At 44.2% G+C, this 25,977-nt stretch overlaps 1 protein-coding gene across 6 annotated transcripts in view; it reads right to left on the bottom strand.

The window, feature by feature from the left end:
• The window catches only part of rerea (arginine-glutamic acid dipeptide (RE) repeats a), a 130,317-nt gene that overhangs the window by 24,036 nt on the left and 80,304 nt on the right, over positions 1–25,977 (bottom strand). For all 6 annotated transcript variants that reach the window (XM_085393043.1, XM_085393045.1, XM_085393044.1 and 3 more), the window contains 6 exons: positions 15,427–15,532; positions 12,844–12,940; positions 11,120–11,224; positions 3,328–3,376; positions 2,222–2,346; positions 205–304 (listed from right to left, as the gene is read on the bottom strand). In XM_085393043.1, the coding sequence (XP_085249169.1) occupies positions 205–304; positions 2,222–2,346; positions 3,328–3,376; positions 11,120–11,224; positions 12,844–12,940; positions 15,427–15,532 (582 nt within the window). The remainder of the gene's footprint in view (positions 1–204; positions 305–2,221; positions 2,347–3,327; positions 3,377–11,119; positions 11,225–12,843; positions 12,941–15,426; positions 15,533–25,977) is intronic.

The following is a 25,977-nucleotide window of genomic DNA, read 5'->3' as shown; positions in this document are numbered from 1 at the left end:
ACGGACAAACCTCGCGTTATGCCTAATGCACTGCCGGCTCCTGAGGATGGGTTTGCTGAAAAGGACTTATCACTGCAAATCACTGCACAGTGAAATCACAGCTGAACGCACCGTACAAATCTCTGCGATTCATCGTTAACTCTGTTCATTTTCTGTGATGCACGCTCGGCTCGCAGTATTAAGACTTGCTGCAAGGCTACTTACAGTGTTAAGTGCGTTTAATGTAGTGTCATCTCGAGACGCTGCTAGACACCCATCTTCTGTTGAGCCTCCATCACACATCCCTGCGAAGGCAGCCATGCTCCTGTGGACGTGACACAGATGATGTAACGTTTTTAAAGGAAAAGCCACAAATCTAGCTAATCATTCCCACACAAACATAAGCAGAGGACACCTGGAAACAGTTCCTGCCATTCAAACGTGGCTACCCACATAATGTTGAATAAACAGCCTGCACACTACCTCAATATTGAAACACAGAGGTCACCTGACTGAACAAACATGATCGCGCAGTCCATTTATGTGCATATCTGCAATTATATGATTACGTTTTAGAGTCAAACAAACATGTGATTCAAGTGCAGACTTTCAGCTTTAATTCAAGCAGTTTAACAAAAGTATTTCATTAACCCTTCAAGAATTATGACCATTTTCATAAAGTCGCATATTCATAATAGGGGGCCATGTATAAAATTTAACTGGACAAACTAACCCAGTATTAAATAAAACAGCTTGTCTGATGTGATCTCCCTGTTCTTGAGTGTAACCGGTGGTTTGCACCTTATTCTAAACTCTATGTGCATTAACGAAGACGTCTCTAGACTGTAGACTGACGATAAGCCAACCTACTTGAGCTCTTGACTCGGTTACATCTTACAAAGTTGTTTTTTGTAACCATGGAAATAATTTAATCATCATGCAGTTTAGTTGTTTTCTGTGGTCTTTCAGGACTTCTATCTCACTGGGCTTCACATTTAAAATGATAGTGAAAGGCTACAAAACATAATTTCAACACTTTGAATCGAATTCAGATATTATGTCTGCCTCATTTGTTAGGAAATAATAAAGATATTCAAAAAAAAGAAAAAAGGAGTGTTAAACAGTAGATCTACTGAATAAATCAGTGCTGCTGAAGTGAGATGCATTTTGCTGTAGTTTCAGCTTGTCGTGCACCTCTTCATTTGTGTAACCTGCTGTGGGTGGCACGCTGCCGGTATCGTGCCAAAAAGCAATTGCCTGCGAAAAACTGATTTCTGGTATTTGCCAACAAATGATTGTGGAAATTTAAACTAAATAAATGACTTGTTGGAGTGTAATTTGTCAAACACATCTCTCATGAATAATAAAAAAAGTCACATTGAGCCAGAAAGAACAGTAAGGCGAAGCTGCAGTTTGTGGCAAAATGACTTTTCTATATAGTTCCCTTCATTTATCCAAGTAAAAAGTATCACTGACATTTAAAAAATGTTAAAACAGAAACCGTAAATAGATCGTAACTCACAAAAGTTACTGCTGGCACCTGCGGCGTGCTCGTGGGCGCGCTGCACCTCATTTGTAGAAAACATGAACAGCTTTGGAAAATTTTACTCGCACGTCATAGTTTATAAATCATTAACAAAATATTGTTGTTGAAATTCTTGAATCACGCAAAAAGGTAAACACTGGTGTTGTTATCAAAGTTTGTTCTGTTATGTACTGATTTTTATGACAACACCTGTGTTCACGGCAGCAATTATGATCATTACCTCACTGGCCAAAATATTATGGACCCGAGTGTAATTGAGGTAAGGCTAAACATAAACTTCAGTGGAAGTTGTGCAATGCTGTCTGGCATGGTGGCATGGTGATTAATTACACTGTGGCCTCTGACACAGAAACCTGTCAACACACATCACTGGAACTGGAACAACATCCCATCGAGCTCTGATGACCGATTGCATCCCAAGATACCGAATGTGATCAGAGGGCAACACTAATAAAAAGCAATAAAATACCAATGTTGAGACTTCAGCAATTCCCATCCTGGAATTGATCCTGGACAGAGAGACATGATCATGACATTTACTTTCACTGACAAAGAGTATTTTATTCATATTTGTAGGTCAGAGGTCAATTTAAAAATCACTTTTTCCCCCTTTTTTGTGTGTGTGTGAAAAACCTCCAACAGCTTTAGACCTTGCATAACTGCCAAGTCTGAGGCCCTGTGTGTCTCTGGGCTCACCTTGCAGCTCTGAGGTACATGAGAAGGTCACAGTCATTGACCCCTGGCATCCAGACCAGCTCCTCATTCTCGGTTACGGCCTGGCCACCAGGGGAGGGGAAAGGCTGCAGCTCCGGGAGCTTGGCCTAATTAGGTCCACGGAGGAGGAGAGAGACAGATGGTGTCACACTACAAATAGCACACAGGCTTGAAGAAAATATCCTCTTTCAGCCGCCTGTCATCAACTTTTCACTGTGTGTTCCTGAGTGGTGGGACGGCAGGAAGCTACTGTCATAATAGTTTAATACACAGTATATATGACACCGAATTATAAATACTCTGAAGGTGTTAGTTTAAGACGGGATTATGTAAAGATACCTGACATTAAGGGGAGGGTAACACACACACACAACTTTGTAGAGTTTCAGCACAACTAAAACCAGCAGGCGCAAACATTACTGTGAACAATCATGCAAACTTAATCCAATCAGTAATTTCATTCCAATGTTCCCAGGCAACATGTAAAGATTTATAACCGCGTGATGTTTGCTTCAAGAAAATTTGTAAAATTAACAATAACTGGTGCTGTGAGTCCTACTAAGTGCAGGCCGGTCATTAATGACTACACAGTAAAATACAGCTTTAATCTGTCAAATAATACACATGCATAAATCACAATGATTCTGCAAAACAAGGGCACAGACTGTTACACTAGTGCTCTCTAAAATCCGGATCTCCTGAAGTAATTAAACAGTAAATTCTCAAAGCTTGGTTACATTTGCTGCCTGTGCTGTATTTATTGCAAAAACTGTAACTCTGAGTTTTTGCTGGAAACCACTACTTACGTCTGTGACGCAGTACTGAACACGAGACTTTTCTGAATCTAGCCACAAAGTCGGTGAACAGAAATATGATAATCGCTGCAACGACTGAGCCGGATATCAGGCGCTCAATCTGAGAGTGTGTGTATGTTCACATAAAATAAACAGATGAACAAAAAAAACCCTAGTATCTCAAAACTAAACACATAATTCCCACCCAGAGATCGAATAATGCAATTATTAGTCTCTTATTCAGGTGAAGCCCTGCGGTTCGAACATTAATGTGTGTGCTGAGCAATGACTTACTTGGTGACTGGGTCCCACTCGGATTTCCCCCTGTGTGCTGTTTAGTCGCCTGAGAAGAAACAAAGAGAGCAGATTGAAACAAAATATTTACACGTCACCATTTCAAAAGCCGGCTGTGAGAAATCTGTCAGCTCTGCAAATCCTGTTTAATTAACTAAACAACTGCTCAAACGGCAAAAATCACAAACTGACGATAATAAAAATCTAACCACTCATGACCAAGACTAGATCCAACAGAGTGGGGATGGTCTGTATTTATTCATTTATTTTCAAATGTGGAAGTCTTTACGGGGAAAAAGTACAAAGTGTTTACAGATTTGGTTCCTGCTCGCCTGCTCCTGCACAGCGAGCCGAGCAGTGCACATTTGCAGGCATGATAACGTGGATGCAGCAATAAAACAGAATCCCCAAAAAGGAGAAGGGGGGAGTGGAGGTGGAGGGGAAACTGGCTCTGGATATGCAGGGTGAAAACGGCTGCTGGTGCAAATGTTGGTAGCCATAGCAACTGCAATTTAATAATAGTGTACCGAATCTCCAGCTGCAGTGGATTAAAGAAAATGACAAGATGTTCCTTTTGAAAAGCCTTTTCCCCTCGGTCGCCTAGGCAACAGCGCCGATTTTCATACAAGCGAGCGCAGAGCAGCCCAGAATCTGTCAGCGTGATTTGCACTGAGAGAAGCTCGCACTCCATCACTGGAGGAAACTCGAGAGGCCGCAATCCTCCCGTCCTCTTTACAGTCCTCAAACCACGCAAACCCTGCGACGGGCTCAGGTTTAGCCTGTTTCCCCTTCTTAAAAAGATCCCTTCAGACAGGAGAGTCCGATTAAAGGTTTAATCCACATCCATCCATAGATGTTATGATCTGCCAAAAACCTCCACACCAGCACACTCCAAAAACCCGAACCTCAGCTGCCAAAACACCACCCGCCGCTCCGAAACATGTCGAAATACTTCACTTGGTTTTATTACCAACGCTCTCAGCGAATAAGACAAACTAAATATAAAGCACTCAGAAACTGGCAGCTACAGTGATGAATAGTGCTGATAAAGATGAAATACGGTGGTTCTCTGCGTCATCAGCACTCCAGATAAGACTATAAAGGTTTCATAACAATTTCATAATCCCACTTAAAGCCGGGTTTCAGACACCATCATATGCCTGAAACTTCCCAAACAGTTGTGAGTGGCGAACAATGAACAAACAATAACCATTCCTTTTGATTTATTAGAGCAGAACAGATATACCATCCACATCTGCACATCTAAACGCCTGCATGACAAAGGGAGAAAAAAAAAAAAGAAGAGGAAGAAAAATTATTTGATTTACAGAGTGTGTTCCTGCACACAGTGAAAAAAGTTCTCACAAAACGCGTTTCTGACAATGTGCAGTCGGGCCAGGTCCACGGCACATTTGGCAGGAGGCAGTAAGGATGACAAATGAGGACCTGTGCTCCAGAATGAGAACAGTGTGTCTGAAGACAGCCGTGCTTTAATGCTGCGCAGGTCCTGAGAGAGGAGGCAGAATACAGATCGCAGCAGGAGGCTCGGAGGAGTTTCCATAAAGACTGCAGGTACTCTTAAACAAAAGCAAGCCTGCAACACAAGCACTGATGCCTGTGATAAAAAAATATATGCATATATATCAAGCATTCCTTAATCATGCATCCAGCAGCTGATTTTTATACTTATTGAGAAATCCTGGTCATCAGCTTAATACAATTATTCATAGCAAACAAAGGAAGGCATGGATGGATGAAGCACTATCTGGGCAGCTGTGCTGAGTATTCATAAAACACTGCCCCCACTAATAATGACCCCCCACCCCCATTAAGCAGCTCAAAGCCTGTTGCCTAGCACAGTAAACACTATGAAAACATGGCCACTTGTTACAACAAGTTCTGCTCTAACTCAGCATTAGCACACAATCTTGTCAAGTAATTACAGGCTTACTTATCAAAACCCAAAACAACAACGTGACAGTCTGGGCAACTTTGTGTGCAATCAAGGATAGCCCCGCCCCCTCCGCCATCAATTCCAGCCAATCGCTGAGCTAGACTGTGGCACACTGACATAATTGTAGCGCAGCAGAAAAAAAAACAGAAGAAGAAGCAGCAGACTCAAGTTGGTGTTGTTGGTATCGTGATCGGTAGGCTTGTGTAAATCGCAGCTGGCAGCACAGCCGTCTGAGCTTTGCCTGCACCCCCTCCCCGGCATTGCTTCATACGCCATGTCATCATCCCGGTTGTAAACAGGAGATGCAAAATGGAGCCAGGGAAGCCTCTGCTGGTCTTAACGCACACCATATAACCACACCGGCAGCACGTTCACCAGCCCCACACTTGCGGATGAACACCCCGACAATGTGCGTTTATCGGAAGCTTGAATGAAGCGCATGCACAAAAAGGTGCGGAGCGACTCCAGACGCGTAACGGCATGCGAGGCTGCGGTGACAGCCTGCGCGTCCAGAAGCGTTCGGGCTACCGACACTCGGTTTTTTTCTCCCCCGCCACCGACACACAAACACAGCCGGTTAACACAATGACAGCGGCGCGGACGGCTCTCACACACATCACACAGTCCTGTCAGACAGCTGGAATGCGACTCCATGAAAATAAGACGAGCCTAACACTCGCGCACTCGCAACCGATAAATGGCACGGGGAAAGCGCGACAATGTGATCGCAAACCTACCTCCGGGGACTGAACAAATCGTCCATTTCTGACATCAAGCCCTAAGGTGGGGGTGCTGACACTGTGTGTGTAACGCTGGTTGAAATTAATTCCCCTCTCACACCTATTCCTAGGTGCTCAAAATGGAGAACCACGCATTCGCTCCCGGAGAGGTATTCACTGAGCTTGTGCTGTGACCTCAGCCAGCACGTACAGCGTCGCAAGCTCGGCTCGCTCCTCTACACACACTACTGAGCATGTGCTGCGACCTCACACACGCACGCACGCACTAAGAGGCAGGCAGACACAGCCGCATGCGGGATACGGAATTCATCTCTCCTCGTATGTCTGCACCATAATAAACAAGAGTGAAATTGCAATGCTGCAGACGCAGAGCTCGGAATACCAAACGAGGAGGGAGGAAGGGAGCGGAAGACCGAGAGTGGAACAGGGGGCCCCGATGAAGGGGGGTTCCCAGCTGGCAACCATCAGTGCCAACAACAAGGACAGCTGTCACTGCAACACGTGAGGCATTCCCCGCACAACCAGTGATAATAACACAAAGGGGGGTTCTCTCGTTTTGTACTCGTGCACTTGAATGAATGAAAAAGCTCATCGTGTCCAAAGAAATGTTATATTTATACTGAAGGGCATCAGCGTAAAAATGCATCAGTTAAAGTGAAGATCAAGAGATCCAACATATTAAAAAAGTTGAAATATTCAAGTGTAACAGAAAAATAGTGGCGGGCGGGTCGATACCAACGCTGGTATTAGTATCTGATTGATATTAGCCCGATAGGATCGATACTTTGTTTCTATCCTCCAAGTTCAGTATGTAGAACACTGAATTGTGCTTCATAATAATTGTTTGGGGGGTTTTTTTGTTTTGTTTTTTGGAAAAACTATGAAAAACGTTGGAACGCTTTTGATTTGACTGTCATGTCTGTTTTATTTACAGCTTATAGAACATTTAAACAACATAACTGGATCCAAAGTGTTTTAGAGATGGACACGTTTACATTACAGGTCTCCAATAAATAAATAAATAATGTCAAAATGCAGGAAGAGCAAAAGGTGTGTTTCGTACACAGTGAAATCGCAGTGATTTAGTGGTCATTAAAATGTGCAGATTAATGATGATTCATCTCAAATCATGACATACTCCTACCCCTATACAGGGATGGGTACCGGTATCCGGTGCCATGATGGCACTGGTTCTAACATAAACGGTAGTAACCAGACCGAAAGCACATTTCGGTGCTGTTTTTTTTCTTGAGATGTCATACACTTTCGATTTTAGCCAATAACTTTACCTTTGCAAGGATAGTGGGCGGGTCCAGGTACATACGTTCTTTTAGAGCAGAGCTACAGATTAAAAATGCCCAAGGCGAAGCGGTCAAAGTCTGGCTGTACTTCACAGCAAAAGATGCAAACTCAGCAGCCTGCAACAAGTGCTTTAAGGTGATACTGTGCAAAGGAGGTAACACCTTGAATCTGATGAAACACCTGGCGACGCATTGCGTTTTTTTAAAAGCCGAAAAATGCACCGTATTTGATAGCTTGCTGCAAGACCTCACACCGGGCACATCTACTGCGGGTGTGGTGCCTGTTATCGGACCCGGAGTTAGCAACATCCCCCCAAGAACCCGAAGAGGAGAGTCCTGGCCCCTAGCCCTGCCAGTGTAGCAGCAGCAGCCGTTCTTCTCTGGGTGAGTAGCTTAATGTTGTTCGTGTGTAATTTACGTTGAGTAGGCTAACCACGTTATTAAATTAATGCATGTAAGGTGAACTAGCAAACACCGTCGTAGTTACATGCAGCTGTTTTCTTATTTGATAGAGTGATACCATATATGCCCTATAGCTGCAGAAAAGGCTAACATTGTTATCTTTTTACAAAAAAAAAAACAGCTAAACATGAGAGGTTTTAGGACAAAGTTTGTGTTTTCCATTGTTTAAGCACTGGTTCCAGCCAAAGGAGGTATGTTGTATCAACAGAAAAGGCTAACTTGGTTATCATTTTGCAGGAAAAAAAGAGACTGCTAAAAATAAAAACATAAGAGGTTTTTGGACAAAGTTTGTGATCTCCATTCTTTAAGCACCGGTCCGAGCACCGTTCGAGCACCGTTTAAGCACCGGCATCGTTTCAAAAGTACCAGTTTGGCAGCGATATTGGATAAAACCTAAACAATACCCATCAATATTGGAATTGGTAATAGCAATACTAGCTCTATATTTACTAAAACTTTGCCGTATTGCATAGCACTACTGAAACACAGCGCTGTGCTAGAAATCGATCCCATGAAGCTCCTGGTGCACAGTTTTTGTGCTGATGTTAATGCCAGTTCAGATTTAAAGCTCTGTAGTTACTGAGTCAGCAGAGTGTTGGAGACGTTTACGCACCATGAGCTTCAGGTCTCCACTCTAACTTTGCGGCCGAGCTCCTCTTGGTTCCGAAACACGTTGCAATAATAGCGCTTATAGCTACGTGTGGAAGATCTCCAAGAGAAGAAATTTCACATACTGACTCCTTTCGGTGGTGACATCATGTCAGAGCATCATGCTCAAATTCATTCAGCTCTACAGAACGACCCATTCTTTCAACAGTGTTTGTAAAGGCAGACTGGGTGGCCAGGTGTTTCATTTTATACACCTCTAGCGTTAGGATGTAGCATCGACTTTCCAAGCATTGCTGTGTTCAGTTATGACACTTAGTAAAACTGCATGCAGTGTCCCCCCTCCCTCATGTTCTACGATAGCCTCCTTGCAAACCTGATGTGCGGTTAAGAAAACGTATGGAAAGACGGTTTGACAAATATTTTGATAATATTCTTATTATAACATTTTGAATATGACTGGGGTCATGCAAGCAGAACATTTTGACTTGATATTTATGATTCAGACAAGGCCTCCATAAATACATGTGGGGATATCCTGGTACCATTCTGTGGACATGTATATAGTAGGGGTGCAACGATACACAAAATTCACGGTTCGGTTCGATTCTTTGGTGTCACGGTTCTATATTTTTTTCGATACAAATTTTTTTTAATGTCTTTCAATTTGTCATTTATTAAAATTATAAATATATATTTGAACTCAAAAGTACAGTTTTTAAATGTAATGTTGCTGAAACAACAAAATAATTAAAAAATAAAATAAATCTATCTGATCGAGAAATCACTCATCTTTGGAAAAGAGTTTATTACAGAGAAATGGCTCTTTCCAAAATAAAAGCTATACTATACGCTTCTTCTGGGCTATATTCTCAGCAGCATATTAAACATATCAGGTCCCCATAAGGAGAATCATGTGCTAACGTCTGTCTAAATGACTCGGGTAAAGTTTGTAGCATTAATCTCGTTAAAATGACATTAACGCCATAACGCGGCAAATCTCCGTTAACGAGTTACCGCGGATCGCCCCGTGCGTGGGACTGGACGGCGTCAACACGTTAACAAGCTAACTGCGCTAACGCACTAGTTCCCACCAATTGAGCATTGCGTGGCACATCCGACATACTGTTTTACTTTTGTCCATGACGCGCTTACCTTCAGGGTCATACGTCACATGAAAACCAAGATAGTTCCAAAGGCCACATCTGAATGAGGGTGGGGGAGGTTCAATTTCGGGTAGCGTTGAGGCAGTTGCCATGTTGCAACTAGCTTAGCTTCTGTCTTGCTAGCAGTGCAGCCTAGGCGGAGTAGTGGAACGCAGATCCACTGAGCGCTCAACACAGACAGCATCGTCAGAAGGAAAGTTGATAAAATAAATAAAAAAATTTGTATTGTTCATACATACGCGTACCGAACCGAAAGCACTGTATCGAACGGTTCAATATCGATACGAATATTGTTGCACCCCTAGTATATAGCACAATCATAATGTGTAATCTGTTGATTTGTTTTGCCTCTTGTCTTAGGGGCTCTGCAAACCCACATTTCTGCACAGAAGGAGAAACACACCTGGATATCAGCAGGCCTGTGGATAAGCACTGCCAGAAGGTGATTGAAAGAATGAAGAAGTGAGGAGTGTTTATGTGGTTGAACAAGACAACCGTCATTGGAAAACTCCAAAACATAATCTAATGCACAGAAGAAAAACAGCAGAAGAGGCTCCGCTTTGTCATATGTTGATGTGCTTAACATAAAATTAGGGCATTATTATCTGAGCATACAAAACTGCGTGTAATGAAAATATGTTTTATTTTAATTAGCTACATAAATATTGTGAATTTTGTCTTCTTCTTTTTTTTTAAAGAGTGTTTTCTAGTTTTCCAGGATGCACAAGGATCAAGATCTGGAAACTCAATCAACATTATTTTTCTTAGTTAACACCCGTACCTTTCCTGTAGTGGCATATCAAAATGTTTTCAGTGAAACCTTAATCAGACGCTTAACGTGCAGGATCTTGATTCTAATCATAATTTTAACGCAAAAGATCAATGTTTAAAACCTGACATGCAACATGAAAAATATCAATACATTCCCAATAAAATTACAAACCATGGGGGGTTTCCCTGGCTCATTCCCCATAATTGGATCACATCGGGATCATTCTTTTTCGTCATCATTAGACATTACACGTTTTTTTAAAAAAAAAAAGAAAAAAGAAAGAAAGTAGAGACCTCAGGTCTCATGTGGGGTAAAAATAGCTTCTCTGTATAGCTCCTGCATGCGTAAGCTTGCTAAGAATGTATTATTTAGCAAGTTATTTAACACTAATGCAAACCCCAGCAACATGCCTCATCCGATATTAGCTGCATCAAAGTGTCTTTATAATGAATGGCTATTTTTGTCTCAACATAACAATGAGCTGCCTCATACAGGCATCGGTTAGCATAAAATTAGCTGTCACCTACATTGATAATTGTGTAGTCATCTTAATCACTGCAGACCTAACAGGCCGGAGACCTGCTGCTTTTCTTTTTCTGATGTGAAAATGAATATTTTTAGATTTTAGTTTTTGTTTGTTAAAAAAATGCTGAGGATGTCAACCTGAACTTCTGATGGCTCGATGTTGTCCTGATTTAATAAACGTGGTGTCAGTGTTGTGCAGGGCTGACTGAATTTCAGAGCTTGGGGGAGAATTAAGACGGGTGCACCATCAGTGCCGGTAAGCTCACCTGGTCTCTGGGTTATATCCAAGGATATAGAAAAAGGAGTCCATGCGGGCTTTGAACTCCCGGGCAGCGAAAATGTCAGAGAAATGGGAAATGTTGCATTTCCCCCTGCAAGAGAGCAGACAGGCTTTATTAGACAAAAACAACCAACATGACAAAGTGACACCCCAGCATGAGCACAAGTAGCCCTAATTAGAGGCTTCTGGTATGTTCGCCTATAGGAGGGGACAAGTGCGACAGCAGGTATCTGCTGCTTGTCAGCACCTGCTGACTTTTGCGGTGAAATATCAGGCTCTGGCTATTTAAGCCGTAAACACCAGCTGAACATGTCAGCGTTGCCTCATCTGCTGCAGACGCAGAGATCTGGAAAAGGAATTCAACCTGCCTGTCTCCCCTCCTAACACGTTTACCCCCCAGTGAGCCGTGGAGGCCACGGCTCTGACCACATCTTGATGCCATTTCCTGTTTCCAGCACCCTGGTGTCTGGCTCTATCAAAATAACAGACATCACAGCCATATGTAGCTGGGCTGCGTTGCAGAGAAATAGTATCTTCCTCCCCCTGAAAAGATTAAAGGGTGCTAAGGAGAGCCGTCTTTGGAGAGCTCAGAGCTGCGGCATTACAGCATCCCACTGGAATTCCCTCCCGTTTATCTAAAGCCCAGAGAAAAAGACAAATCAAAGGGAGCTCTGTGTAGGAGAAGTTGCAGCTAATTTTCCCTAAAATCTGTGGTTTCTGGAAGACATGGCTTTACCGCTTGCAGATGGTTTTGATTAAAGGAAAGGGGAAGAGGAGGGAAAAGGAGGGGAGGGGTGGTCAGCCAGGAGGGAGGAAGAGGCAGGGACAAAGACCGAACAAAGCGTATTTGTTTCTAGACAAAGAAAATTATTAAGTCGGCGAGCATTTCCAAAGACATTAAATATATACAGAGGAGGTGCTATAGGCTGCTCTCTAGCAGCTTGTGCAGGTGTGTATTGATGCAGAGCTGTTTTAATCAGTGTTTTAATGTTCAACAGCATAAAGGTATGTGCCTCAGTTATGGCTTTGCATCTTTACACATCTGCTCTATTTTAGCAGCACCTGCTAAAACCAGTAAAGCATGCTATATGATCACTTTAGGATTGTAAAAATGAAATAGCTCAGTGTGTAGTGCTATAAAGCAATTTGGTATCAGAGCAACATAATTATTCATGGAGAGGTGGCAGAAATATGGGGATAATGGAGGTTTACGTCTCAGAAGGCAAAGGGATAAATAAAATACACTATATTATATCCTGAGTCTGGTTCAGACCCGCCATATGTTTTATGATAGCAGTGTTTCAATTAAAAGAAAAGGGAACTGATTTGCTTTACCATTGAATTAGTCAGCAAAAGTATAATATTTGCTTCTTCTTTTTTCCAATTTCTGATTAAAAGGCATAAGATTATCTTTATCTTGCTGACAGAAACACAAAATCATAGCAGAAAGTGCCACGAAAGTTGAATGACAGTTCTGTAATTTGTATACAAAGGCACCAAAATCCACAAATAAAAGCTGTTCCAGTTACACTGTTATAAATTCAAATACTGTAATAGCCTAGATGTTACCAGAGCTCTAGAAGCAGAAATCTCGGTGTAGAAAAAACCTGTGAAGCCTGTGCTGAAAGTATTCCATTTTTCTGTAGCACTGTTTAGAAAGCTTCCAGTCTTTATGTGCAGTTTTGTTTGCTCGTGTGTGGGTTTGTTTACCTGAGAGCAGCAGCATGATAAGTGTCCACGTAGTCCGAGATAAAGAGTTCTCGACTCCTGACCACTGGATCTGTGATGACCAGCTCCCGGCCAGAGTCTGCAGGAGGGAATAGTGCCTGTGGTCAGTCTACATCATATACATAATCTGTGACAAAAATAATGATTTGAGATAAAGTAGCTCTGTAAACCACAAAAGTATCAGCACAATTCTGTGTTTACCCACAGTAACAAGCACCTCTGTGGAATATTGCGCCATAATTCAATAAATAGTTCAATTCAATAAAGCCAGTAATATGCTATCCCTTCAGAAGAGAGCATAATGTTCAGTTCTCGAGTGAAATGACCCCTATGGTAGTTACGATGCATCACTGGCAACAAGAGGAAGTTGGGACTTGTCTTTGACAAATGACCTGAGCTGTGGCCAGTGAGCTCCGGCCTTGTGACATCAATTCTAATAGTCCAAGTCCCTGCTGCCAGGACAGACTGCTGATAGTATAGCACTGTGTGGCACAATCCTTGTATTATCGTAGAAAAAGAAAATGGCACAACACCGTACTTAGCTGCAACCCTGATCCTATCTGGATTTTTTGTTTGGTTAGGAGGCTGTTTTTACAGCGTGTAAAGGTAGAGATGATTGTACTGTGAAGCAAAGAAAACCGAGCCACTGGGGGCACTCCGGCTAACAAGAACTGCCAACTGTGAACAGGATGTGTCAACAGGTGAGGTGTGTTATTTTATCTCAGTTTGAAGAGAAAATTGCAGTTTATAATCAGGCTGAGAAACATTTCCGGGAACACGCACATTTAAAAGGCTAAAATTAAACTTGTGTGCAACGACAAAGTGTTCAGAACACCGAGTAACACTTAACTACAAAACTAATTTAACTTCAACCATGTTTATAGGACACAGAGTTCTTGCTGCAATAAAACCAAGTAGAGTAGTTGACATTTTCAATTCTGACAGTCAAAGAACACAGAGAACACAGATATATGTAGCCATGGGGTACATGGAGAATAGGTCAGCTAGTTTCTTTAATTACACTTAAACTACTGAGTGGGTTTGAACATGTTTCAACTGAAAAAAAAGTTAAGTAAAAATAATAAACCAATAAAAAATAAAAAGCCCCAAAGAAATGTGGGAATGATTAGAATAGTAATAGTGTGGAACCGTGGACGAAATACGGAGCTAAAACTATGGCTAATAGCTGATTTACTTTACATTATGGATAAGTAGCTTATGTTTAGCTAATAGTAACAGACAAATGTATTAAGTTGCTAGCTAAACACTCTAGATCACAGGTGTCGAACTCCAGGCCTCGAGGGCCGGTGTCCTGCAGGTTTTAGATGTGTCCTTGAACCAACACAGCTGATTTAAATGTCTAAACTACCTCCTCAACATGTCTTGAAGTTCTCCTGAGGCCTGGTAATGAACTGATCACTTGATTCAGGTGTGTTGACCCAGGGTGAGATCTAAAACCTGCAGGACACCGGCCCTCGAGGCCTGGAGTTCGACACCCCTGCTCTAGATGAACAACTAAGGACTAAGCTGTTATAAATTATTACATTTCAAAACAGTAAGGCTGACAACTGAACTCGTGAGCTCATCATTTTGTTTACCAGTTGAATTTGCTTAAAGTTTGGATAAACAGTTGAGCATACAGTAAGAGTTTGTGTTGATAAATGTATTGATAAGCACTTTCAAGCCGTCTGAATTTCACCTTCTCTCTCCTTTGGCTTGTTTTTTTATCCTTTCTCTCTATGCCCTCCTTTTTCCTTTTCCCATCACCCCGTAACCGGTTGCAGCAGAGGAGACTCTCTGAGCCTGGTTCTGCTGGAAGTTTCTTCCTATTCAAAGGGAGCTTTTTTCTTCCAATCATCACCTAGTGCGTACTCACAGGGCGAGGTCATCTGATGTTTGGGTGTTCTAATACTGCAGGGTCTTTACCTTATAGTATAAAGCTCCTTGAGGCGACTTGTTTTGAACTGGCTTTGGTTTTGACTCTGAATCCAAAAGGATGATACGATATTGGTTTAGTGATATAACTAAACAATTACTCATTTACCTGTTGCAGGCCGTTCAAAGATTTGCATGTATGACTGATGGCTTCATTAATTAAAATATGTTTTTAAAAAATACTAATAAAAATCTAAAAACAATGCATTAGAGTGCTGCGAGGACACCCGTTACTCCAACAATGTTAAATTTCTCTCAGGATTTGATATTCAGTGGCTGCAGATCACTGGCAGGCTCGTGTTCCTGTAGATGTGAATGTGCTGAGAGTGTGATGAGTCCACTGGCACTGACTGGGTTGAGAGCGTGTACACTGAAGGGCCACATGACACTGCGGGTTATTAACACTCCACTGTGCTGCTGTCTGGCCTGAAGCAGTGTTACCCAGGGAACCAGCACAGAGCCACGGTATTGGCTCGGCTGCCAGGGACACAGCGCGGAGAGCACAGCCAGGTGTGTGTGTTTGTAGAGGAGGAACAGCACAGAAAATTAAATGGATTTACTCTCTTGCGTGCACGTTCTGTACATGTGCACATGTGCAGGTGTGTTTAAACGATCAATCGGCGGCCTCACCGTTCTCATTGTTGCGATCCTGCACCAGGTGCTGGTAGACGGAGTCAGGCACCTCTGACTGGCGGTAGTACCATTTCACATTCATCAGCAGATGGTCCCGTTTACTCTGCAACACAGAGAGACACAAAGTGAGTGAGCAGGAGACTAAAAAGATCCCACGCTAAGATAAACAGACATCGTTCTGTTTGATTACGACGTCACAAATTGGCCTTTTGGCAAAGAACGAAGCCGTGCAGATGCACCGTTTATGGCTCACACAGGCTGATGCCAAGACGCACGCAGAGAGACCAAGTCAATTAAAAACGGATTGTGGGGCATTTAGAGCCTTAATAAAGTAAACAGTGGGATGGCCGTCGCTGGAGGAAGTATGGAGTGAGAGGAACCATGCGGGGAATGGATGAGTGTTCAACCTATGCCTTGTGCAAATCAATCCTTTGCCTTGATTTCACTTCACTTAACGATAATACTCTAATGAGCCATTATGTATTTAACACACTACTAGGGCTTTATAAAGCTTTTTGATGCACATGTACAGTATCAAGTTTTCTATGCCTTTATGTGCTGCCACCCACTGGCTCTTTGATAAAATGCAAGTCAGCAAATCTCTTTTAATCCTTCAGCTGGCCAGCAAGTGGCAGCACTGAGGTGAGAACAGAGCCTTTCCACAGGGTGAGTCAATGAAAACACACAGAGGGAAGGGAAAAAAAACAGCAGGGGGGGAAGGTGTGGGGAGAAAATGGTAGAGACTGACACTAGTGCTGAGGTGAGGGATGAAAAGGGCAAAATACTGTTTTCATTTCATGTTATAAAATATTTATTGTGACTGCACATAAACCCAACTGACCGTCACAGTGGTTTGAAAGAACATTAGAGAGACTGCCAGGGTGGGTGCTGGACTGCGACACAATCCTGTTGGCCCCAGCCATCTTTATTAGGGGCTCTGCTGCACTGCACTGAACTAACAGACCGAGACACCTGCACCGACACCACCAATGGAGTACAGGAGAAAAACCACAAGGGGAGAAAATAAAAAGGTGGGGAAGATACTTCAGTAATCCAAGGCAGACAGTTTAACATCCACCCTTTCCAGGCTCTTGTGTATATATGTGTGTGCGTAGCAAGAAACATGAGGTCAGGGTAAAGATACTTAAAGCCTTTGGAGTACATTGTTCTGTTATGTCACAGGGGAGGAGACTGAGAGCACACGCAGCCAAGCAAATCATCACCTCCCCTTAAACCTCGAGACCACCTCTGGTTTTCTCATTCTCTCCACTGCTTCCATATTCCATACCCCCCCCCCCCCCCCCCCCCCACCCACGCCATTCTTCCACTGTAAACCTTTTCACTCCACCACTTTTTGTTTTTTTCATTTCTTTTCCTTTCTCAAACCTTTAGCAGGGAGGAGGAATGAGTGAGTAAGTGAGCCTGGACGTGTTAAACAGCAGCTGGCATGCAGTCAAATCAGCTGCATTTACTGCTCTGGATGATTATATGCACGCAACATCGCACAAGCAACACACACACACTGCTTGTGATCCAACACTGATGGAGTAAGACACAGCCCCCCCCCCAGCAGTAAGGCGTACTGTGTGTGTAGAAATGTGTGCAATGATGTCATGCCACTCCCCCTCCCTCCAAGCAGTCAGCCCACCCTTCCATACCTCTTGTCTATCCAATGTACAGACACAGTTGCCTTCTAGACTAACAGGGCTGCCTGCCACAGCGGAACGAGTAGTTATCCGGTGCTTATACATAATTAATACTTTAAAGGCAGACTGTAAATGCTGCCGGTGTGCTACCCGAACATCTCATTTTCTGTCTGTAGAACCCACAAAATGCAGAGCCTGATGCAAACAAAAAGGCACAGGCAGACGGAGAAGATGCAAAGAAGAAAAAGAAGACAAACAAAAGCGCAGGTTGTATGTCTCATTCATTAGCCTGCATTGTTTCAAACCAACCAAAGCAGAGACCAAATGTTGCTTCCACTATCATCAGTATCCTCGTTGCTAGAGAGTAGCCGCCACTCTCCAGAGCAGATTGCTGTTATGAAGCTCACAGCGGCGTTAAGCCCTCTCAGGCAAAAAGAGGGAGGGAGACGGAGAGAGACTCTGAGAGTGCAACATATGGAGCACGTAGTGGGAGTGGAGCGCAGCTTTCAATTATCACAATTCCATAAACATGCGGGGTGGAAAAATGAGTAGATAACACTGGGAGAAAATGAAGGGAGATGATAGACAGCTCAGACTCGCCGCGCGAACTACTACTCGCATTGTCTGGGCTTTGCTAAGCCTGTCACAGAAAATGACAGAGGGAGAACATAAGAACCACAACGCTGAATTGATTAGAGGCATTCCACGCTGCCTGTAGAGAGCCGAGCCCCGCACAGTGTCGGCCATCTTTGTCTGTCCTGCCAGAGGCTAAACATGGCCCTGCCCTCCCCCTCCTCCTGAGGCCCTAAACCCTGGGAGTACCGCTCACTGCAGAGAGGCCAAAAGACTTACTGAGAGAAAGAAACGAAACAAGGCGGAGGGAAAGAGGTGAAGAAGCAGAGCAGAGGAGACAGAAGGGGAGAAATTAGGAGAGAGAAAGGAGGCAGATTAAGGTGAGAGCAGTAAAAAAAACCCATCTCATTTCTTTTCACTTAAAATCACAACTATCCTCCTCACTGCAACCCGCAGGGTACAAGACTGCCCCTTTATTCACTGAGGTGATATAAATCTGAGAGTCATGCTTTGGGGCTGAACACAATAGCACCTCCCCTCCCTCCCATGGCTCAGCTTGGCCTGTGGCATTCTTTTAGCACTCCTCAGACAGACAGGGGTTCAACTATTTCTCAAAAAGGATATTTATTAGGAAAACATAAAGTATGTTTCTTGTGGAACAAGCTAAAAAAAAAAAAAAAGAGGCAAGAGTTACTGTTAATAAAAACGAATCAGTGCATTCATCACTGTCCTGAAAGCAGTCAAGACAAGACAAGCCAGTTAATTCTCCCCTTGACTAGCTAAAGATGGCTGGCCCCTTGGGTCCATAATGGCTGTGCAGTTTTCTTTGTGCAGTCAACTCTGGAGCGAGGGCCCCTGTGTACGACCACAATGCTACAAAGACTGGGAGAAGAGGGATACACAGAGGGCAGACTTTTCTCTTTACAAGGAAAGGCTTTAAATGTGAAAAAAAACAAAACAAAACAGCTCCGTTATTCGAAGGAGAAAAATCAGTCAAAGATCGGAGAGCGCGGGATTAAGTCTGCGTTTTCAAGTGCGAGAGTGTAAAATCAATGCAGTGCTTTTCAACCCCAAAACCCCCAATCCCTGTAAGTGTTTGAGCAGCAACCGGCTTCTCTCGCGACTGTTCACAGCGGCCTTTGCAATATGGCAGCCAGAGAGCGTTGTTACAACCTGTAACCCTCAAACCTAATGCCCAATTCCGCCTCCTCCTCCTCTTCCTCCTTCCACTGTAACACTAGAGCTTTGCTTTAAACAATACCAGATCCTCCCTTCTCCCACACGACAGGCCCCCAGCGCACCTCGTTAACAGGAAACCTCTGTTTATTTTCTCTGCCTTTCAAACACACTTCTTCCTCTGCAAACCCTGTTAGTGACCACCCCCTCGTGCACTGGCGACAACACCAGCCAGGATCTATGACTTCCTGCAGGAGGTGGCAACCAGAAGTAAAGAAGGAAAGACATATCCCAAACCCGCAGACAAAGGAGACGGCAGGGGAGGGAGGGAGGGAACAGGGGAGGTCATGCAAGCAACGGCAGCAGCAGCAGCTTGGTGTTAGCAAGGAATGTCAAGCAGTTCAGCTAAGCTAGCAGGCTTGCTGAGCTAACAGCTTAGTTAACGAATGCCCCGAGGACAAGGGAGGCTCGAGTATGTGAGATCAGGGCTGGTACTGGTGTTGACACACACACACATACACATAAAATGGTAGGGAGGGCATAAAGTTGGAGTGTTCACCTAGCCTGTCGGAAGGGGAAATAAAGCACAACCAAAAGAACAAAAGGGCGATTGTGGCATTTGGAGGCAGAGATGGGATCTGGGAGGACTAATCTGCTGCTCCAACATGATAAGATTAGAGAAGGGGGAGGCAGGAAGAGCTGGCTGGGAAGATCACACGTACACTCGCGCAAGCACACAAAGATGATGGATATGATTGGGAGGGTTTTCCACTCGCCTTTTCTCCCTTCCCCATTTTTGTTCTTCCTCTCCCTCTTTTTTTCCCGCTCTCTTTGAGACGGAGAGATCTGCCAGCACACCAGCACTCAATAAGCACTTCCATCTGGACGGCACACACAGACAAACTTAAAAAAATAAAAATATATATTGCATGTGTGTGAACATGCAGTTGTGAGGTACAAGAGATCTGCTGTGCTCACGCAATCTCAGACATCTCAGTGACTGACAAAGGAGGTTGTTAAAAAGTAATGCTAGCGTGCTGTGTGAACAAACACACACACACAAATACACACACACACAAATAACAGGCTTTCAGGATAAGCACCTCTATTCTTCTCCCAAGCCGGCAGCAGCAGCAGGCTGGGACTCTGTGTCAGAGGTAAGAGAAAGCAACTCTAAATCAGACTGTCAGAACCAGCAGCAGCAGGATCCCTCTCTTCAATCCTCCTCTCCTTATAGGCTTCACCGTGTGCACTTGGCTACTTGGAGGAAGCCTCTGCCCCTCAAGCCTCATTCTCTGAGCCACACATAATAACACTAAGCAAATGCTGATTACAACATTTGTTGGGCGGAACTGTGCACAGCCTTCTTGTATGCCTGGCAACAAGAAAAAAATGAATAAATAATTAAATATATAATGTGTGAGATTGTGTGGGAGGCATGGGGGGTGGTGGGGGAGGGGCAAGGTGAGTCCCAGCTGTGGTGGCAATGCTGGCAGGACCTTTTACACCATGCCTACACATGGGTGTCTCTCTCTCTGCCTCTCTTTGGCTTGACCTGTTTGGATATTAAATCGGCACCCTCTGCTTTGAACACACTGGGCCCATCTGTCAGCCCGGCTCCATATTGGATTGGATGAGCATTAGCCGATTCAGAGTGGGCAGATTTGCTCTCGTTTCGCTGTGTGTGTGTGTGTGTGTGTGTGTGTGTGTGTGTGTGTGCGCGCCTTTGAATGCCTGTCTTAAATTTAAAACCCACTTTCACAGAATCAAGCCCACAGGGTTTAGATCACTTTACGATGGACTCGCTGGCCGGGTCGCCGTACAAATTGATGACATACAGCAACACATGTGAGGATGTTAACAGGTCCTCTTGTCATCGAGGCAAAAAACACAGCAGAGAATCGAGGAAGGGGAGGGGGGGGGAGAAGAAGAAGAATGAGTCACGCGGAGCTCACAGATGATACTAATTAAGACTTCGGGGCTGAGGACCACTACTGGTGGATCATACTGCCAACCACAGGCACCCTTTTACACACTAGAGAGTCACAAGCACCCCACATGACTGCGACACTGAGGTTCACAACTTTTTCCAACCCTCTGCTTCGCTCCACAGTCTGTTTCACTTCTCCTTTATTTCAAATGTGTCCTCGAGGAATACAGCAAACTAATAGCAGGAATAATAAGATATCTGCTTTAAAGGATCGCGCTGGATTCCTTCTAGAAAGAGAGAGGCAGTGAGACTTGAGAACACTAGCGCTGGCTGTTTGCGGCATAAAACAGCCGAGCTGCGTCCAACTTAAATATTTGTCTTTGCCTCCAACACACTTCTGTTTCACGTCAGTTTAAGCCAGGAAATTTAACACAAGTTAAGTGATGGTGCAGATAGCAGCACTGTTAAAAGTCAAAGGGAGAGAGGGGTTATAAAATGATGATCACTAACAGCACAAAACAGTCAAAGAGCACCTGGCAACTTATGCTCAGTGATTTAGGCTAAATGCTAATACACACACATAGAGAGAGACACACATTAGCACAGTCAGAAATCTTTGCAGCGCTTTGCAGGGGTAGAGACTAGAATGCAGATCCGAGTAAGACTTCAAACGCAGGCTGCAGGAGGACAGATGGAGGCGGTTAGGAGAGCTCATATCTCAGTGTTCAGATCATAATACTGACTTTATTTCCCAAGCTCTCCCTCTCAGCCAGACATAGAGTTAAAGCCTGCCAGAAAACATTGTCATTTCTGCCTTCAGCCTTTCATTTAGCCGCTTCAAAGCCATCTCGCTTTGATACCTGGCTTCCCTGTGCGTGTTAGTGTATTCGCCAGCGTGCCTGTATGTGTGTGTGTGCTTGTGCATAGCCTGGGATGTTCTCAAGAGAGCGGAGACTTGTCTGGTCTCAAGGTAATGCCCGTGAGTCAGGATTCACAGAGAGACACAAACACACAATGAGGGAAGAAAAAAGGGAGGAATGCTGACGTTTTGAGAGGACACTGGCTTTTTCTTGCGCAGACCCTTTAAACTGCCGGGTGTTTCATTTCCCTGTAATCCATTGTGTTAGCTGTGCCTTGTTAGCATAGCCTGGTGAAGTAATGAGACATCTCACTAATACTTACTAGACTGCTGCTATAGAGAAAGAGAGGAGGAATGCTCACAGAGAGGGGCGCAGAAAGGATATGACTATCAGACTGTGTGTGTGTGTGGATTTGTCATATTGGACGTTTGCCCAGCAAGCTAATCCAAACCCTGCATATGTGTGTGTTTGTGCGTGTGCGTGTGTGTGTATGTGTGAGGACCAGTGGCAGCCTCTTGAGCAGGGTATGGCAGAGATGGAGCTGAGTGCTGTAATGGAAGACAGGAAATGAGAAGGCATGCTTAAGCCAGTGCTAATCGATGTCCCCCCCACCACCCCCGTCGCCTTGGTATAATTCACACACAAATTTATCACGTAGTGTGTGTGCGTGTGGGTCGTATATCTTCTCAACAATGCACTGGGGAGTCAGAAAGGTGCTGTGCGTGTGTACAAATTTGTAGCACTTCAAAGACTGACGCAGTGTGTGCTCATGTGAATGCTTTGGAGGTCTTTATGTGAGAGCAGCTGTCAGGCCATCAGGAGCGTCTAGAGGGAGAGCTTGTGACAGTGACACAGATACAAGAAGCTGAGGCACCTCCTGCACGTCTGTATGGTCAGAAAACGCACGTTAATGCACAATTATGATCCTTCTTGCAATACAAATCTCATTTCCGCATGCACACGCAAACAAAACTGCATCCATTTAAAAGAACAAACGTGGACGGAGCGGCGACAGTCAGCCATGGATAGAGAGAAACAAGCAGAGTGTATTAACACGAGCATGCAAAAACAGATCTTAACGCAGAGTGTGAAAACCGGACAGACAGCTTAAACCACCGCAAGCTCAAGCACTTGTGATTGTTTTGTTTTTATCTGCCCGCTGCTCCCAAAGATATCCATCTCTCCGGCTCCCTTCCCCTGCTTTATCTCGGTCTGAAGGTGACCTTGCCTGTCTGTCAGTCTCTAGTGATGACACTGGCCCTATCAGTAATACATCATGTAAGCAGTGTATCAGCCAGATGCCGCACTAGCTGAGCAGTGGGTGGTCTGTCAGGCATGCCTGCTTTGTACAATATGCAAATAATCACATGCAAATTACCTGACTCTGTGTGATTGTGAGTGTGTGTGTGTGTGTGTGTGTGTGTGTGTGTGTGTGTGTGTGTGTGTGTGTGTGTGTGTGTGTGTGTGTGTGTGACAATATATCCGGGTGGATGCAAATGAAGAACGCTATCAGATGTGCGCTAAAAGACTTAAAGACATTACGGGCATTTCACCAAACACAGTTACAGCTCACAAAAATCAAAAGGCTACTCAGAGAAAATGTCTGAAAGCTGGGGAGGAATGTGATTATAACACATGTGTGCACACACGCACACACACACACCCACATAGAGGCCAGGAGCTTTGAGCAGCCTCCTGCTGTGCTGCAACAAGAGATGTATTGTAGACAACACAGCTGCAATAACAAGGCTGGCCCAGTGCTAGAAGGAGCTGTGCTGCACGACTTTTCGTCTAGACCGACAAGAACAGCCGCCATATTGTAACATGATTATGGGCTGGAGTCTCTGCGTGTATTTTTAAGTGCAATGAATTTAAAGTGATAGGGATGCAGCTGTTTTGTTTTTTAAAAAATGCCTAAAATGCACATTACAATGCATCAAACATAAAAATGCATTTCCTCAAATGGATCCGACACCTTTTAAGGAGTCTGATGGAAAATACCGGACCTTTGTAATAGTATTAAAAGCTAAATATTTTGTAGGTTCCTCCTACATGATTAACTCGGGTTTGTTTTTTTAACTTTCAAGTACAAGAAAAATCAAAAGATGCTTTGCTATCATATCATCCCGAAGGTACTGAAGGTAGGCTGAGTTAATAAGAAAGGGAAAAATGTAAATTAGCTGGCTAGAATTACTTTCCATTTAAATCTAGTGTAAAATAATACAAATAAATTCACTGCGACTTTAATGTAAGTGAATAATGGCGAGAAATCTGACGCGGTTGACAGGATAAAAGATGCAGGAATCTATAAATGATTGATCTGAGTTGTAAGTTACATCCTAATCTGCATTAACTGAGCACCTGAACACCTTCAGATTTTTTGTCTGCACGTTACATATTCGGTGAAGACTTTCAATACGATGCATCACCTTTTTATTCATAATCGATCGTTTAGTTTAAACTCCTCTTCCACTGTGTTAGGTTATTTAAATGCAAGATAAAAAAGAAAAAAGAAAAAAAACATTCAGCTGACGTGACATTGATATAACGGGTGGCCGTTCTGCAAGGACAACCAACAAAGTGTCTTGATTGAATAGGAACAAACAGGCATATTTTAAGCCCTGCGAATTAAGAGCTGCAGATCCTTTGCGAGGTCTCGTGTTGCGGTTGACTTCCCAAACTCCAGCAAAAATAAAACATACACGGTTAAGTAAACAATTGCTCGCTAATGCAGAACATGGGAAAAACAACAGAGTCATGACGAGCGGCGTGTCAAACACGCTGGTTATCGTTCGCACGTACCCAAACACAGCACCCACAGCGAGAGAGAGGAGAGAGAGGGTGAGACAAAGAGGCTGAACAACACACCAACATCTCTACTTTCTGCAACCCAGGCACATCAAAGCCTTCTCCGCCCATTTATCTGCATGTGCCTGTAAATCAAAAGGCATACTTTGAACCTGCACGCACGCACACGCACACACACACAGGCTCAAGCAGCATTTGCTTTGTGCAGCAGAGTCCAAGACTGGGGTAGGGAAGGTAAAAGATTTTGCTGTAGACGAGGGAATTACGCGCCTCAGCTCACTCTGTCAAGGGAGGAGAGGAGAATGACTGTTTACCAAAAAGAGAGAGGGGGGTGGTGGGAGGGTCATTGCTGTGTCTCAGGCAGTGCTTTCCTGTCTGCGAGTCACCTCTTCACTTCACTTTCACCCTTCACTTAGCCCCGCCGCCATCATTGAAATGAGACACACATCTACCCCACCTTAAAAACGGCTCTATGCTCTGACAGATGAGGAGCCAGGTCAATGCAATTAGTTGTAACAGCATGTACAGGGGCAGACACTATGCACAGGAAAACAAGACGAATAAATGGACAAACACATTCAGAACCCCATGGAGAGAGAACCTAAGGAATGCACCCACACACACACTCACACAGATGATCTGTGCATCCCAGTGTGACCATATGGTTTGGCGGGGACTTCCTACCCACCGCAGAGGAAGTGTCCGTTTACAGTGCACAGTTCAGTTGTCTGCCATCACATCCTGTCTCCCAGCTTTAAACGGCAATACGAAGCCAGCTCTGCTCAGCCCAGTCACAGCTTTGAAGTTAAATCAAGCAGAAAGGAGACACAGTTCCCCATACCGTGCAATCAGCATTGGCATGAGATCTGGTGGGCCGCACGCAACCTCAAACAACAAAGCAACATAAAGGGAGATTCACTTTCTGCAGCTCGTATGTGTGAAGATGGTTCACTTTTCAGCCAGCGTTGCTGGTGGTGTGTCTGACACCCACCTGTCCTTGGGTAGAGTGTGATTAGGTGTTCTTAAAGCCAGCTTTTTGTAACAGAGTGGATGCGTGTAACAGATTGCGTGCGGAGAGCGATATGATAGGCTTATGATGGAATGATCCAGCAGACATTGACTAACAGTATGTGAAGTACAACGGGGCGGGTGTTATTGATGACTCTCTTAAAAAAGTGGGTATCATTGCCATGGCAGCCCATGCGTTTTCACCACGCAGCCACGCCCAGTCCCCCCGGTTCAGACCAATGGGTAGCCAGCTGCCAAGCAAACAATCCCCAGCAGTGCTGGAATGGTTGCGGGCGAGAGGAGAATGCTAAATGTGCCACTTCATCTGGTGATTGACACAGAGCCTCTTGTTTACAGGCGCCATGGAGATTTGCATCTTTTTACCACTGCCACTCCTTCTCCTCTTCTCTCTCATTTCTCGCCTTCTCCTTTGTGTCCCCTTGCTTCACTCCCACAATCCTCCCCGTTTGTGGCGGCTCTGCATGAAGTGGATATTACCCCACCCTGCTGCTATGATATTGATCAGCCTCCTCCTTCCCTCTCCTCC

Source organism: Rhamphochromis longiceps, linkage group LG20 (genome assembly GCF_057381845.1).
Source record: "Rhamphochromis longiceps isolate RC_006_pf linkage group LG20, R_longiceps_female_GT1.1, whole genome shotgun sequence".
Taxonomy (NCBI): domain Eukaryota; kingdom Metazoa; phylum Chordata; class Actinopteri; order Cichliformes; family Cichlidae; genus Rhamphochromis; species Rhamphochromis longiceps.
This window is presented reverse-complemented; position numbering and strand designations above follow the sequence as displayed.